Here is a 14,758-nt window from a genome sequence, read left to right as displayed (position 1 = left end):
AATATATCCAAAAAATGCAGTTCTTTTGGAGGTTTGTGGCGTGATTAAGAGGGAGGCGGAGGGACGTGGAGGGACATGGAGGGAGGCAGAGGGAGGTGGAGTTAGAGGTAGACGGAGGCAAAGGGAGGCGGAGGGCGGTGGAGGTAGAGACAGAGGGAGGTAGAGGGAAGCAGATGGGGGCGGAGGGAGGCGGAGGGAGGCGGAAGGAGGCGGAAGGAGGCGGAAGGAGGCGGAAGGAGGCGGAGGGAGGCGGAGGGAGGCGGAGGGAGGTAGAGTTAGAGGTAGAGGGAGGCAGAGGGTGGTGGAGGTAGAGATGGAGGGAGGTGGCGGGAGGTAGAGGGAGGCGGCGGGAGGTAGAGGGAGGTGAAGGGAGGTAGAGTTAGAGGTAGAGGGAGGCGGAGGGAGGCGGAGGGAGGCGGAGGGAGGCGGAGGGAGGCAGAGGGAGGTAGAGTTAGAGGTAGAGGGTGGTGGAGGTAGAGATGGAGGGAGGTGGCGGGAGGTAGAGGGAGGCGGCGGGAGGTAGAGGGAGGTGAAGGGAGGTAGAGTTAGAGGTAGAGGGAGGCGGAGGGTGGTGGAGGTAGAGATGGAGGGAGGCGGAGGGAGGTGGACGGACATAGAGGGAGGCAGAGGGAGGTAGAGTTAGAGGTAGAGGGAGGCAGAGGGTGGTGGAGGTAGAGATGGAGGGAGGCGGCGGGAGGTAGAGGAATCTAGCGGGAGGTAGAGGGAGCTAGAGATGGAGTGAGATGGGGAGATGGAGACATGGAGAGAGAGATATAGATTTCCATCTCATCTAGAGAGAGAGAAAGAGATGGATGGATAATGGAGCTTTTCAGTTCATTTGTTTCTATACAAAGTTGTGAACAGGTCAGACTGGTGATCGTGTGGAGGAGCACAGTCCAACCCAACACATCTGATATAAAACGTGTTGCTTTGTATCAGGTCGGTGGTCACGTTATCGGTTTAAGCTAGCACTGATTGTCTTCACTGTCTGGCCCATCGATTGCCCTTGATGAGTTTTTATAGGAGTGAGGAGTCAGCTCGCCCGTGTCTCCTGCCACGTCTTTAGTGCACTCTTCCGACTCTGTCATCAGAAAAAAAATGCAAGAGTGAAGTGAAGCCTAACAAGTGAAAGCCCATTAGACACACACTGAATATGCTGAGCTGCAACACCGGTCTGTTCCATTCTGCCTGTATATATGTATATATTTTCAACTATACTACATTCTTGTCTTCCATGCACCATGTTTTTCGATAATTTCTTTCGTTTTATTGTTCCGGTTCAGACATGTTCAGACAGTCTTTTGTTTGCCATCCAGCTAATGTCTTCCGGTGTAGCAGCGTTCAACTGTGTGTCAATCCATCAAGAGGGCTGTGCTGTGTGCCCCCCCACCCTCACGCACACACACACACACACACGCACACATTGATGCATGAACTGTAGCTCTCAGCATCTGCCCACTCTGTACCTGCAGCGAGAGTGTAGACAGATTGAATTTAGCGATTCTTTGCTGGTCCACAGGATTCAAAAAGTCAGTCACATTTTGATTTAAATGTTAGCAATTTGCCCAAAACAAAACAAAATCTATTACTCATTAATTTTCATAAAAATACATGTTTTATTATAACTTAACCTTTTGCCGAAATTCACAACAAAGCCACAATTTGATGCGATCGGACACAGCAGCAGCAAGTTAAGTAATGGATACCGGTATTGGCTGGAATAATCCATATCGGGGCATCCCTGCTGGTCTACAGATTAAAAAGTTAAAAAGTGATATTATTTACATTTAAGTCTTAAAACAAGTGAAAGATTGATAATCAAGATGTGAATTTGAAATCTGCACCATTGTAAAAAAAAAACCAAAACAACTAAAACAATCAAAACATTTTTACTTGAATCTCCTCAGTCACATAACTTCAAAATCATTGCGAATTGGGATTAACGCCTTGGTGGAGGTCTGCTCTTATGCGCTAGTTTATCTGTGTTTTTCAAATGCCGTTGTCTGTATCCACCCACAGCTCTCCTGTCTCTTCTTGTGCTTAATTAAGAAGTACAAACATCTGTTCGCCTGCAGCTTGTCTAGAAGTGCCTTTTGGGTGATACATAATCCCTTTGTTCCTTTGCATTTTTAAGTGTTTGGTGGGAACTTTTTGTTGCATATAGAAAGAAAAGTTGAGCAAGTTTCACTGTGAACATGTTGTGCTTAAAACGCATTCGTTTTCACTAAAAGGACTAGAAGAATTACAACTTTTTCCAAGTAAATTGTCTCTTTATAGTGAAAAGCAATGTAGATCCATATACTTTTGAAACCAGAAATTTACATACACTATATTAAAAGACGCACACTTTTTTTTCACTGTCTGACATGAAATCAAACTAAACTTTTCCTGTTTTAGGTCAATTAGCATCACCAAACTTGGTTCTATTTGCTAAATGCCAGAATAATGAGAGAAGGATTTTTTTTCTGCATAGTAATCTTACTGTATGTAATCTGATCTGTAATCTGAGGAGGATTTTTGAGACCATTTTTCATTACTTTCTTCATTCTGACATTTAGCAAATAGAAATAATTTTGGTAATCCTAATTGACCTAAAACAGGAAAAGTTTAGTCTGATTTCATGTTGGAGAGGATACAGACAAATACACACTTTTTTTTCTCAGTGCATGTAAAGTTCTGGTTTCAACTGTAACTAAACATGACCAGTATAACTACAAAATCAATTAATAAAACAGAATGAGAATGTGTCATTAATAATTAACTGAGGCTTGCAATTTATGGAGTAATGTTTTCAAAGTGCCAATTTATTTCCTTCTTGATCAAACCCAGTCAAAAATTTGTATCACTGATCTTACTGGTTGAATGTAATGATTAAAACACAACATCTTATTTTTTTTTAACTGTAATTTTTTTCAATCACTCTTCAATGCATCCTATGTGGGGAAAAATGCTACATCAACAAAAAAAAAATGAACCGATCATGTTTGAATTTTAATCCACTAAATTATGCTCATTTTCTTTCTTTCTTTTCCCATTACCCCTTTACTGATCTATGTTACAATCTTATCCTCATCACAAACAGACATGGAGTTGTGTTTTGTTTCATTTACCCATGTTTAACACACAAACCTGCATATTTAGGCTTCTTTCAAATAGAAAAACACACTGTTCCACCTTGTGATGTCATCTTGTAATACGGGAAGTGCTTCACTGTGTTTTAAAACTCCATACACCTTCACTAGAATCATTTGGATATTTTCAATCCTGGAACTGCCAAATCTACTGAACAAAAGGTAAAAGGTAAATGTTAACTTGAAAACTACCACTTCATGACATCACAAGGTGGAACAGAGCATTTTGAGCTTTGGAGATGTAGACAGACTGATAATAAAGTGTTACTCAAACATGTGTGAATGAAACAAAACATAACTCCAGGTATGTTTTTGAGGAGTTAACAACATTATAACATGGTTTAAAGCTCACAAGAGTCACTTTTGTGTAATATAGGACCTTTAAACTAAATATGTATTGCCCTTACACCTCAGAACCTGAAGATATTTCGTGTCCTAGATTGGAGCAGTGCCTGTAGTGTCTCCTAATGAACTCCCAGCCTCATACATCTCTTGTTTTGTGTGCGTCTGTGTGCAGATCGGCTCCAGGTGGAAAGACGTGGTCAGCAAATGTGTGAAAGGTCACTTCCAGCCTCTGCTGCTGTTTTACTCCAATCCTGATGGAAGTGCAATTATTGCGGAGAACAGCGACCACTATAAGAGCTCTGTCAACGGGGATGTACATGGTCAGTTACTTTATTGCTAACATACGGAAAGATAAATTATTTTTTTTGTTCCTAAAATTTTGTAAACGCAATCCAGTGTAAAGGAAGTAATGCATATTTAAAAACCCAAGATGCCATGAGCTGTCAAATACTCAGCTAAGGGCATATCATATCACCGAAAGCCCCAAAAATGGCTTTAGTTGAAGGATTTGGCAACTCAAAATCAGGAGCTCATTCTGAATTCTGATTTCTAATTTCTGAACTCGAACTGTAGGCCTTTAGTTAATGGTGTCTTCGTTGACCAAACTTTGTAATAATTGATTTATTCTTGTATTTAGATTTGTAAGGATTTATATGGGACAGCAGAAAGGAGAAGTGAGTGAGTTAGTTGAAGATTTGGTATTTTTTGGTGTTTATCTACTGTATATAAAGGTTGATTAAACTCATGATTCACAAGTTGTTTCATGCTACTTTTACTACCTAAATAGTTTTTGTATTAACTCCTGTGTAGTTGTACTCTGGTGATTGCAGTTTGAGTCAGAAAAACAGATGCATAGCAGTTTTTAGTTGTTTTTTTTTACTCATCGATTGGCAGGACACGTCTTTAGTTTTTAGATGATCCAAAACACCAAATTTAAACCTGTCTTTTACATCAACATGAATGAAATCAACAATTTTCATCAGTAAAAGTCAATATTTGTTTTAAATATCTTAACTTCATATCAGCGGAGGATCTGGAGATTAGCTGTGCAATGTGTACTACTACTTTTAATAATACTACTACTAATAATACTAATACACTAAAGCAAAAAACTGATCACTACGTCCGTCGTCCCAACATTTTACAAACCGCCTTTAATTCTAACTCCCTGTATAGTCCAAAACAAGCCAAAGCCATGCACGACACCAACAGCCATCATACAAATCACTTGTTGACACCAGCTGAACATTTGACATTCCCGGATTATATGTCCATGGATTTGTTTAAAGACCCTCCTCCCGCTGTCTGCGCTGGCCCTGCCTCAGATGCAGCTCCCTGTCCGTCAGAGCAGACAAACACAACATTTTCGTGCAAAAAACTCCAAAATCTTACATTGACTTTTCTTGCATAAAGGTGAGACTTTGTGTTATCCATAGATGCGTTTTTCCATTGACTTTAAGCGCTCTTTCTGTGTCTTTTGCAGGTTCAGAATCGCCAGTTCCTCCTCCGAAAAAACTGGAGTTGACGAGAGAAAACCTGAACGCGTTTTTGAGTCAAGGAGCGCTGATTCAGAAGTCTAACTCCACTTTGAGCCGAGCCAGTGGACAAACCAGCGGACAGCACAGCAACTACACGAGCGGCCATAACGGTAACCACGGCAGCGATGCAAGAGGGCCAGGTAAAATTATTTATTTACTTCTTTTTGCATTTAATGTTGTTATGTTTTTGATAAACCACTCAAGCTAGGGTTGTGCAGTTTATAACATTTTAAGTGAGATTGAGACATAATACTTGGGTCTTTTTAATCTTGACGTCTTCAGGGAATTGTCAGTCAAAGCTTGAGATTTGGAACCGAGTTTAGACTTTGAAGGAAGCGTCTCTGTGTTTATGTTCACCAAATTAATATGGAATACATTTTTTACTTGGTTTTGAGATAAGGGAGATGAAACATAAGATATCGCCAAAAATCGGGATTGATCAAAATGAAGAAAATCCATTCATGATTTTCTTTTTTTTTCATCATTCTCATCCTAGTTTGGTGTGATCGTACATTTTAAAAGGAAACATCTGCTTTTGTTGTGCTGTCAGGAGAGTCTGCCAGCAGCTTTTGACAAACAAATCAAAATTGCAAAGTTTTTAATTCCTTAGAAGTTCCAGAGACTCAGATCTGTTGGTGAATGTTGCTGGTATACACTGCAGTCAGAGTCAGCAGTATCTCGCTTTGATTATGTTTTTGTGAATATCCTCTAAATATAGAAGTAGCTTATGCATTGCCATGTTTCCACTTTGCTTTCTGGGTGAAAAATGCTTTGGTTTGAGTTACTTGGAACCATCTGCATCAGTGTTTTGTCAGAAAAGTGTCAAAATGTTGCTAATAAAGCTAATTCAAAATAAAAAAGAACAAAAACTGCTCTGTATACTTGTAAACAAAGTGTATAAGGTGATATTTATGTACTTGTATGTTTAATTTTATCGTCCATTCATCTTTTGTGCCAGACTTGAACCCCCTGATCTTTATATTTTTGCAATATGTCAGAAATGTGCCTGTAAATGTAATCTTCATGTTCTTGTCCTTTATTAATTCTGCTTTCCTCACCCTGTATTTTCTCACCTAATCTCTCGCTTCCTTCTATAGTGAAACTGGATAAGCTGAGGGAGATTTCTCGTGAAGCGGCCTACCGAGCAGGAGAGGTTCAGGCGATGCACACGTCCAGAAGAGAGGCGGAGAGGAGCGCGCCGCGGAGGCCGGACTCTCGACACAGAGGTGAGACTCCAAACGCGATGAATATATTTTACATGTGAAAAATTCAGAGGTTTGTGGAGTGAAAAAAACCCCCGCGTTCATGTGTTGAGCTCTTACGTAATGCACAGTTTGGGAGCAATGTGTCAGAAAAGGGATTAAGTGCTGACGTGTGTTAGTGTCGGCCTTCATCCCAATCTCGCACAGAACAGAAGTAGAGCTCTGTCTGTTTCAACTAGGATGAAGTTGTAGTGGAAAATCTGGTTATTTTTCTCTTAAAAATGTCACGCTTGCACTAAGATGCTTCATAAGGCTATACAATTTTGGATTTTTTTTGTATTAAGTATTGCCATTGTGATCAGTTTTGTGATTTTTGTTGTTAAAAAATCAATGTTCACTTCACACAATGCACTTTCTGTGTACTCTTATCCAGAATAATTTCCATCAAAGCTAATACAAGCATCCCATTCATTTCAGAACATGTGTGTACATAATAAGACCCAATAGACTCTGCACAGCTGCACCCAGCAACCTTAATGTTAGCCTCACTACTTCCTGTCCAGTTTGATCCCTATGAGGTCTCAAGGTGAAGTAAGATAAAATAAGATGAATAAATATTTAAAGATCAAGCAGTGAACAGAGAGCTGCGGCTGTACTTAAAAATAACACAAATAAAACGATTACTTCACCAGAGGAGTCTTCTGTGTTTAGAAAGAGAGATGTTTGTGTGTTCATGCTAATGCTAATGCTACTTTTGAAGCATAATAAATATTAAAAACACCAAATACTGAAATATTCTACATATATAAATAATTGAGTGTCTTTTATTTGAATGAATTTGAATTTTAATAGGTAGTTTATTTTATATTTTCAGATTTTTTTGTAAAATTGACTGTTAGCTTTGGGATACAGTGAGCTAGCTTGCATGCTTCGCACAGAGCCTACGTAGTTGAGAAATTTGTTTGTAGAGAACATTATATTAACATATTTGGTTATTTACTAATTCCAACCATTACATTTTTTTTCTTTTTTTAACATTTTGGCTATGATTCATCGTGCAGCCCTCACGTGTCCTCACAGTATCGCGTCTTTGGCAGTGCTATGTGCCACGCGGAGTAGGCCAGCATTCACAAGATCACGTTACAAGAGCTCAGACTTTTACATAATGTGCGCATGTTGATTTACATTTGTGTCTTCTGTCTGCACGTACAGTCTGGTGAAACTCACACTTGGTAGTATTTAATGATACAAAGTATTTTAAGCTTTCTGATCAAGTCGCAAATACTAGCTAGATCACGAGTGGGAAGTTGTTGTTTTGATTTTCCAACATAATTACACAGACATTAAACATTATCAGTCCATTTTTCTTTTTGCAAATAATTACTATGTATCAAAGCTATAGTATAATACATTCTCCGTGTATACCAGTGTTTCCCAACCGATGGTATGGGGACGGGTTACAAAAGAAAGTAAAATTGAAATGTTCTTGCTTCCTTAAGATTGTTTTGAAGGATTTTTGGATCGGTATCAACAAAACAAAAAAGCATAAACATAATAGTACATACAAGAAACTATAATTAACAGATTTGTAGTGCCCAGGTTAGGGGTTTTTCAAGTTTAGGGGGTACTCAAGATACAAAACAAAGGTTGGGAAACTCTTGTGTATATAGAGGAATCCTTGGCAGATTCCATAGGGCGAGTGTAGGTGCTTATAGCTGCCGCATGTGCCCAGTGCAGGAAGGATGTGGGCCATATATTCTGACAGTGGCCGTTATGACTGTCCCCGTCCTTGGAGCAGCAGACGCATATCCTCAACACACCATCTCGCCCAGACATGTCTCTCCATCATGTCGCACACAGACGCACACGCACGCACACAGACACACACGGATTCATAAGATCCATTTTATCAGCTGTAAATGTATTCATGGTTCTTCATTACCCCGGGAATGCGCTCTCCCGGTGGCTCCCATTTTCACCTCCGCTTCACTCCACAGTCGTCTTGCTTTGTCGTCACTTTCGGTTCAGCCTGCTGTGTCTCCTTGCACAACTTTTTGAGAAAATATTTTGGGATTTGGCAGCACAATGCTAGTCCTGTGCAATAAGGGGAAACGGTATAACAGTTTCTTCCTATTTTAATGCATAATGTGGTTGCTGGGTAAACTTGTTGTTTTGTATCTTGTTACTACGACTATTTTGGACTGTAGTTTGTGATTTTTGGCTGGTTGTTTTCTTGTTTAGCAATGGACTTTTTCTTACTAATTGATTTTTGTTTATTTATTGACTTGACTTGACTTGTCTCTGTGGAGATGGATAGCTTTAATGCCATACTAAGGAACATTCCAGGCAAAGTGATAACTTCTCAATAGAAAAAAGCAGATGAAATGGTTACAGTGTCTCCTCAGATAGATGACTTTAATGCCATACTGAGGAACATTCCAGGCAAAGTGACAACATCTCCATGGAAACAACAAGATGAAAGGGTTACAGTCTCTGCCCGGAATGTTCCTCACTATGGCATTAAAGTTATCCATCTCCACAAAGTGATAATATCTCCATGGAAACAAGCAGATGAAACGGTTAAAGTCTCTGTGGAGATGGATAACTTTAATGCCATAGTGCGGAACATTCCAGGCAAAGTGATAATATCTCTATGGAAACAAGCAGATGAAACGGTTATAGTCTCTGTGGAGATGGATGACTTTAATGCCATACTGAGGAACATTCCAGGATAAGTGACAACATCTCCACGGAAACAAACAGATAAACGGTTAGTCTCTGTGGCGATGGATAACTTTAATGCCATACTGAGGAACATTTCAGGCAAAGCGATAACATCTCCACAAGCAGGTGGCCCACCCTCCACAGGAAGTTACATAGTACGTCTTTTTATTGTCTAAAATTGTCTCTTAATACATAGATACTCAAGGAGAGGTTGGTTTGACCGAGGTTGGACATATTTCTGATATTTTTGACAACCACTGAAACGTTTATTTTTCTCTCTAGACAACGGCAATGACCGAATCTACTCCCGCTCCGCCTCCCCTCCTGAAAACGGCTTCAAGCAGCACATGGAGACAAGGCTTTACGCAAGTCAAGGCAAAGGTCCCATCCGGGCGGAACGCACTGCCCACCTGGTACATGCCCCTCACGAAACCCAACGCGCACAAACACGGGTCCAAGTGCTGCCTAGCAACAACAGTAACCACCGCCCAAGGACCGACCAGCTCTCCAACGGCTACGACACGGACTCCAGCCAGGATTCCAGGGAACGCCCGGGCAGTCGCAGCAGGTCCGGTCGCCCCTGGAAACCAATGCGCGAGGCTCTCAATGTGGACAGCGTTCTGAGTAGCAACAACGCGAGCCAAGAGAGGAGGCAGCACAGTCCCAGGAGGCGACCGAACAGCCAGTCCCCGACCCGCGACAGAGAAAGAGATCGGGATTTTATATGGCAAGGGAGAGAGGGCAGAGAGGAACGCAAACCCAAGTCCCTCATGACTATTTATGAAGATGACATGAAACACGAGACGGGGGGCAGTCGGAGCTCGCTGGACTCGGACAGCAGAGGAGGGCACAGCGATAGGTCCAGGAGTTCGGCTACGCTAAAAGTACGCAATGATAACTGGAAGATGCAGAGGACGGAGTCTGGCTACGAGAGCAGTGACCGCCTGAGCAATGGGTCGGCCAATCTGGACTCTCCTGTAGTTGAGAATCATTCCTCCAAGGACCTGCGAACTATACCAGAACTTCACTTGTCCAGGTAAAACAAGGACGCCCCATGAAGTATGAAGTTGTTCCACTGTATAGCTTGCGTTTATTCAGTTACAGGTGCCGTATTTACTAAAAAAATACAGGGAAAATCATTCATTATTACTGTGAGCGATCTTAAATCTCCACAGATCTGACTAGTAACTTGCAGATCAAGTGTAGGTCATGTAAGTTTAAGAAGTTTAAGGCCATACTGTGGAAGATTTGGTGACTGTCCACCAGAAAAGTTACACAGTGCATCTTTTACTGCCACAATTAAGTACACCTCTAGTTATATAATGCTACTTTTATAAATCTGAGCGTTCACACTTCTTTCTGATTGGTTCAGACCCACTGTCAATCAAAGCATAATGGAGGCAGACCAATAGGAGGAATTGGTGGGAAAATATCGCCAGAGTTAAATAGAAAACCACAAAATATAAATAATTTCTGCAGATTGTCTTGTTTTAAAAGGCCCAGATCACATGAAATTACCATTACTACACAAAACCATTATTAGGGATGCACAGATCCAGCTATTTCAGTTCAGATAATGAGTTCATTTTCAAACATTTTCAGGTTTACCAGAGAATAAAAATGGCATTAATTTCCTTTAAACAAAAAATATATTATGTAGCTGTTATTTACCCTTTAGGTACCTACAGAAGAGCTTTGTATTTAAACAAAAGTTCGAACATTATGAAACTTTCTGGTCTAACTACGACCAATAAATAGTCCTATTACATCAATTTATATGCCATGATATCGACTGAACCAATACTTGCAAGCAGATATTCTATCAAGCAAATGTTACCGATATCCTGATACCAGTATTCGATCTGTGCATCCCTAATTCTTTTTGCTTTTCGACGCTGCCCTGTTCTGCTTTGTCATCCATTTGGCCCCATAATTTTAATGGTAACCGGTCACATTTTTATATAGCGCTTTTCCACCCTCAATGCACTTAATGTCTCAAAAGTGCTGCCATTTATTAATAATTAAGGATAACAAACAAACTGTTCCAGGAATAGCCGGATCCACTTAACATAAATGCTCACGAGGCAGATGTGGCGCCCATTGCTGTTTAGCTCCGTGGTCTAGGTCTTGTTGGGAGATAATGATCCTAACTAGCTGACAACTCAGTACTGCGTGTACTCAGAGGGAGAGCCACTACGGTCGGATTCATTATTCAGCATCATCACTACTGAATGTACTGTATTTCAAACTCCACTCCTGATAATGTGTTGGCCTCTTACATGGCAAATGAAATGATGTAATTCCACGTTGTTTCGCGATAACGTTTCGCCCTCCGACATGATTTAAATCACTTATTTCATTACAGAGATAGCTTCCTTCAGAGGAGAAGTGAAGACGTCACTTCTACAGTTTCTCAAGGTAAGCAAAGTTTAAGCCGTATTTATATAGCTAAAAATAACAGCACATTTAAAGCCACGTGAAAAATGTGTTATTATAAGTTGGATTGACATCTGCGCGGCTCGCCCTCAACATAAATTCATTTCCTTGTACTTGTAGACATTGAATTGTAAGACCCTCATTAAAATGGTATATATGATTTATTGGGCTCTGTGCAGTGTTAAGGTCGGACTGGGGATAGGGAGGAGGTGCTGTGTATGGAAATAAGAGGGCTCTCTATCCACAATGACTTCGCCTTGACCTTTTTCCGGACTAAATCCTGCAAATGCCACAGTCTGGAGATTAAAGAAACTATTGTGTTATGCGCATATGAACTTTTACATACACCAGGAGGATATATCGATACTTTAATCTTTATACCCTTTATCTAACAGCCTCCTGTATCCATAGCTTTCCAAATGATGAACAAAAATAGGAGCGTTGTCTTAGCGATTAATGATTTAAAACAAAATATATCTTTTTAATGGGGGAAAAAAGAGAACATGAAGCTCAGAAGATGGCTGCCCTCTAGTGTCTTTTTAGAGATATAGCAAGGGATCTGAAAGAAAAGATGCTTGGCTTTTATGAATGGGTAATACTTCAAACAATAGTAATAAACAAAAAATAAATAAATGTTTCCCTTAACGTTACTTTACCACACTTATAACATGGTAGTGAAGTAGAAATAAAATGCCATTACATGATAATCACACACGTAATTCTACTTCATATCTTTAACCCTGTATGAAGGTTGAAAACTTAATATTTCAAAGGAATCTATCATTGGAATCATAAAATATTTCTATACTTTACTATCCCAGTTACCATTCTACTTAAAGGGCCCATATGATGCCATTTTCTGGTCTATTTTATAATGTTTCCTCATCAAAAACATACCGGGAGTTGTGTTTTGTTTCATTCACACATGTTTAACACACAAATTTCAGCCTCCAGAATTGCCAATCTCTACTGAACTAAAGGTAAAAGGTAGATATTAACTTGAAAACTACCACTTCATGACATCACAAGGTGGAACAGAGCATTTTGAGCTTTGGAGATGTAGGCAGACTAATGTGTGAATGAAATGAAACACAACTCCAGGTGTGTTTTTGAAGAGTTAACAGCATTATAACATGGTTTAAATCTCACAAGAGTCAGTTTTGTGTAATATAAGACCTTTAAATCCTATTATGATGTTATTATTGATGTGTAAAGTCAAATTCAACTCAAACCTTATTTAAAAGACTAGACTGAAATCTTTCCTTCTCCACCACGGGCCGCATTTCTCTATGTGATATTTATGCCCTCGTGCCTCCATATTGTATCGACCGGCTGTAGAGTAAATGTGTCCGGAGTCACTTTGGCCGTGGTTCAGCTCTGTAGTCTGACTGAGCTGCAGTCTGAGAGGAGCTTGAACAGGATCCAACAGTGTATTAAAGACCAGAATCCTCCATAGAAACACATTCAAATGAAACGCAACTTAGGGACATGTGTATTTACGACTAAGAATGAACACTGTACCGAGCCTGTGGAAAAAGTTGGAGAACATTTGTGTCTTTTGGAAATAAACATGAATGTTGGCTGTGAGGGCGTTCATTAAGAATCCCAAGCACCTTAAACTACCTGCACTTTGTCCATTATAAATCACCAACCCACTGGCAACAATAAGGATTTCTAATATGGGACAACTTTCTTAAAGGGCCCATATTACGCTGTTGTATGATCTTTGTTATAATGTTGTTTCCTCATCACAAACAGACCTGGAGTTGTGTTTTGTTTCATTCACACATGTCTTAACACAAAAACACCCCTTCATATTTAGGCTGAGCTCTTCTCTCAAACTGATAACACTCTGTTCCACCTTGTGATGTCATCTTGCGGTAATACAGGAAGTGCTCCACTGTGTTTTTAAAATCCATACACCTCCACTAGAATTATTTGGATCATTTCAGCCTTGGAATTTCTCATCTCTGCTAAACTAAATGTAGAAGGTAGCTGTTAACTTGAAACTACCACTTCATGACATCACAACATGGAACAGAGCATTTTGATGTTTGGAGATGTAAACACACTAATAATAAAATTGTTACTCAAACATGTGTGAATGAAACAAAACACAACTTCACGTATGTTTTTGGAGGTAACAGCATTATAACATGGCTTAAAACTCAACTTTAAAGTGCTTAAAGGTCCCATATCTTTTTTTCTGGTGGAGGGTCTGTCACCTGCTTGTCGCCAAGGAGATCCTCTGCCTAGAATGTTCCACAGTGTAACATTTACCTTGTTTATCTTGCATTTAGTCAATTCCAGGTGCTCAAAAACACCTTGAGAAACATACATTTGTGCTGTGAGCGGGCGTAACTTGGCCTGGTGGTGCCGTCCGCGTGTCTCCGTGGCGATACACAAGTTTAATGCCGTACTGTGGAACATTCCAGACAAAGTGGAAACATCTCTCCACCACAAAAGTCCTGATCTAAAGTAGTAGATTCTAGATAGTCATGATCTTGCCATGTCAAAAATAGCGAAGTTTTGTCTGTTCAATTTCGGAAGTTTGAACAATGTGATGCAGATATAAAAAGTTGCCTGGTTATAAATGTTTATGAATATTACGCTGTTTACCTGCACTTTATAATTTTATCTCATGTGTTCCCATCTCGTCTGTAACAACTCTAGCGTAAAACAACATAACAACTATTCAAATGACTTGGAGCGTATCCCAGGATGTGCTATAGACTAGAACAATGACTTAATCTGTTTTTCCTGCTCGTTTCTACCGTCACATTGATACTAAAACTGAGGATTTAAGTAAACACTTTACACTGCATAGCTACATTGCCATATGAAATTAAAGCATGTAGGGATCTAAGTTTCTTCTAGTTGTTTTTTTGTAAATATTTAGTCACAGTGGCTCGCCAACTCCGCAGATCAGAGAGGCATCAAAATGTGAATAGCGTCATGGACTTAGCAGCTTAAAATGGCAGTAGTGTTGGTGTTGGTGAGGGGGGATCTGAAAGCTGCAGTCTGACCCCGTTGTAATTGCATGCCAGCACAAAGGATTTGGGCACTAATGCTCTGAGGGAGGGAGAGAGAGACTGAGAGAGGCTGGGAGACGAAGAGAGAGATGGAGAGAGAGAGACTAAGAGAGGCTGGGAGACGGAAAGAGAGAGACAGAGAGACGGCGAGAGAGGGACTGAGAGAGGTTGGGAGATGAAGAGAAAGAGAGAGACAGAGAGACGGCGAGAGAGAGACTGAGAGACGCTGATAGAGGCTGGGAGACGAAGAGAGAGACTGAGACACGGAGATAGAGGCTGGGAGACGAAGAGAGAGACTGAGACACGGAGAGAGAGAGACTGAGACACGGAGAGAGAGAGACTGAGACATG

At 40.4% G+C, this 14,758-nt stretch overlaps 1 protein-coding gene across 3 annotated transcripts in view; it reads left to right on the top strand.

The window, feature by feature from the left end:
* LOC117386191 (inactive ubiquitin carboxyl-terminal hydrolase 53) overlaps positions 1-14,758 on the top strand; it is a 43,917-nt gene that overhangs the window by 24,384 nt on the left and 4,775 nt on the right. For all 3 annotated transcript variants that reach the window (XM_033983521.2, XM_055228973.1, XM_055228972.1), the window contains exons 10-14: positions 3,649-3,796; positions 4,960-5,154; positions 6,112-6,240; positions 9,223-9,976; positions 11,306-11,358. In XM_033983521.2, the coding sequence (XP_033839412.1) occupies positions 3,649-3,796; positions 4,960-5,154; positions 6,112-6,240; positions 9,223-9,976; positions 11,306-11,358 (1,279 nt within the window). The remainder of the gene's footprint in view (positions 1-3,648; positions 3,797-4,959; positions 5,155-6,111; positions 6,241-9,222; positions 9,977-11,305; positions 11,359-14,758) is intronic.

The sequence above is a fragment of the Periophthalmus magnuspinnatus genome, chromosome 18, assembly GCF_009829125.3.
Source record: "Periophthalmus magnuspinnatus isolate fPerMag1 chromosome 18, fPerMag1.2.pri, whole genome shotgun sequence".
NCBI lineage: Eukaryota > Metazoa > Chordata > Actinopteri > Gobiiformes > Gobiidae > Periophthalmus > Periophthalmus magnuspinnatus.
Note: the sequence above shows the minus strand (reverse complement) of the source record. Positions and strands in the feature narration are given on the sequence as shown.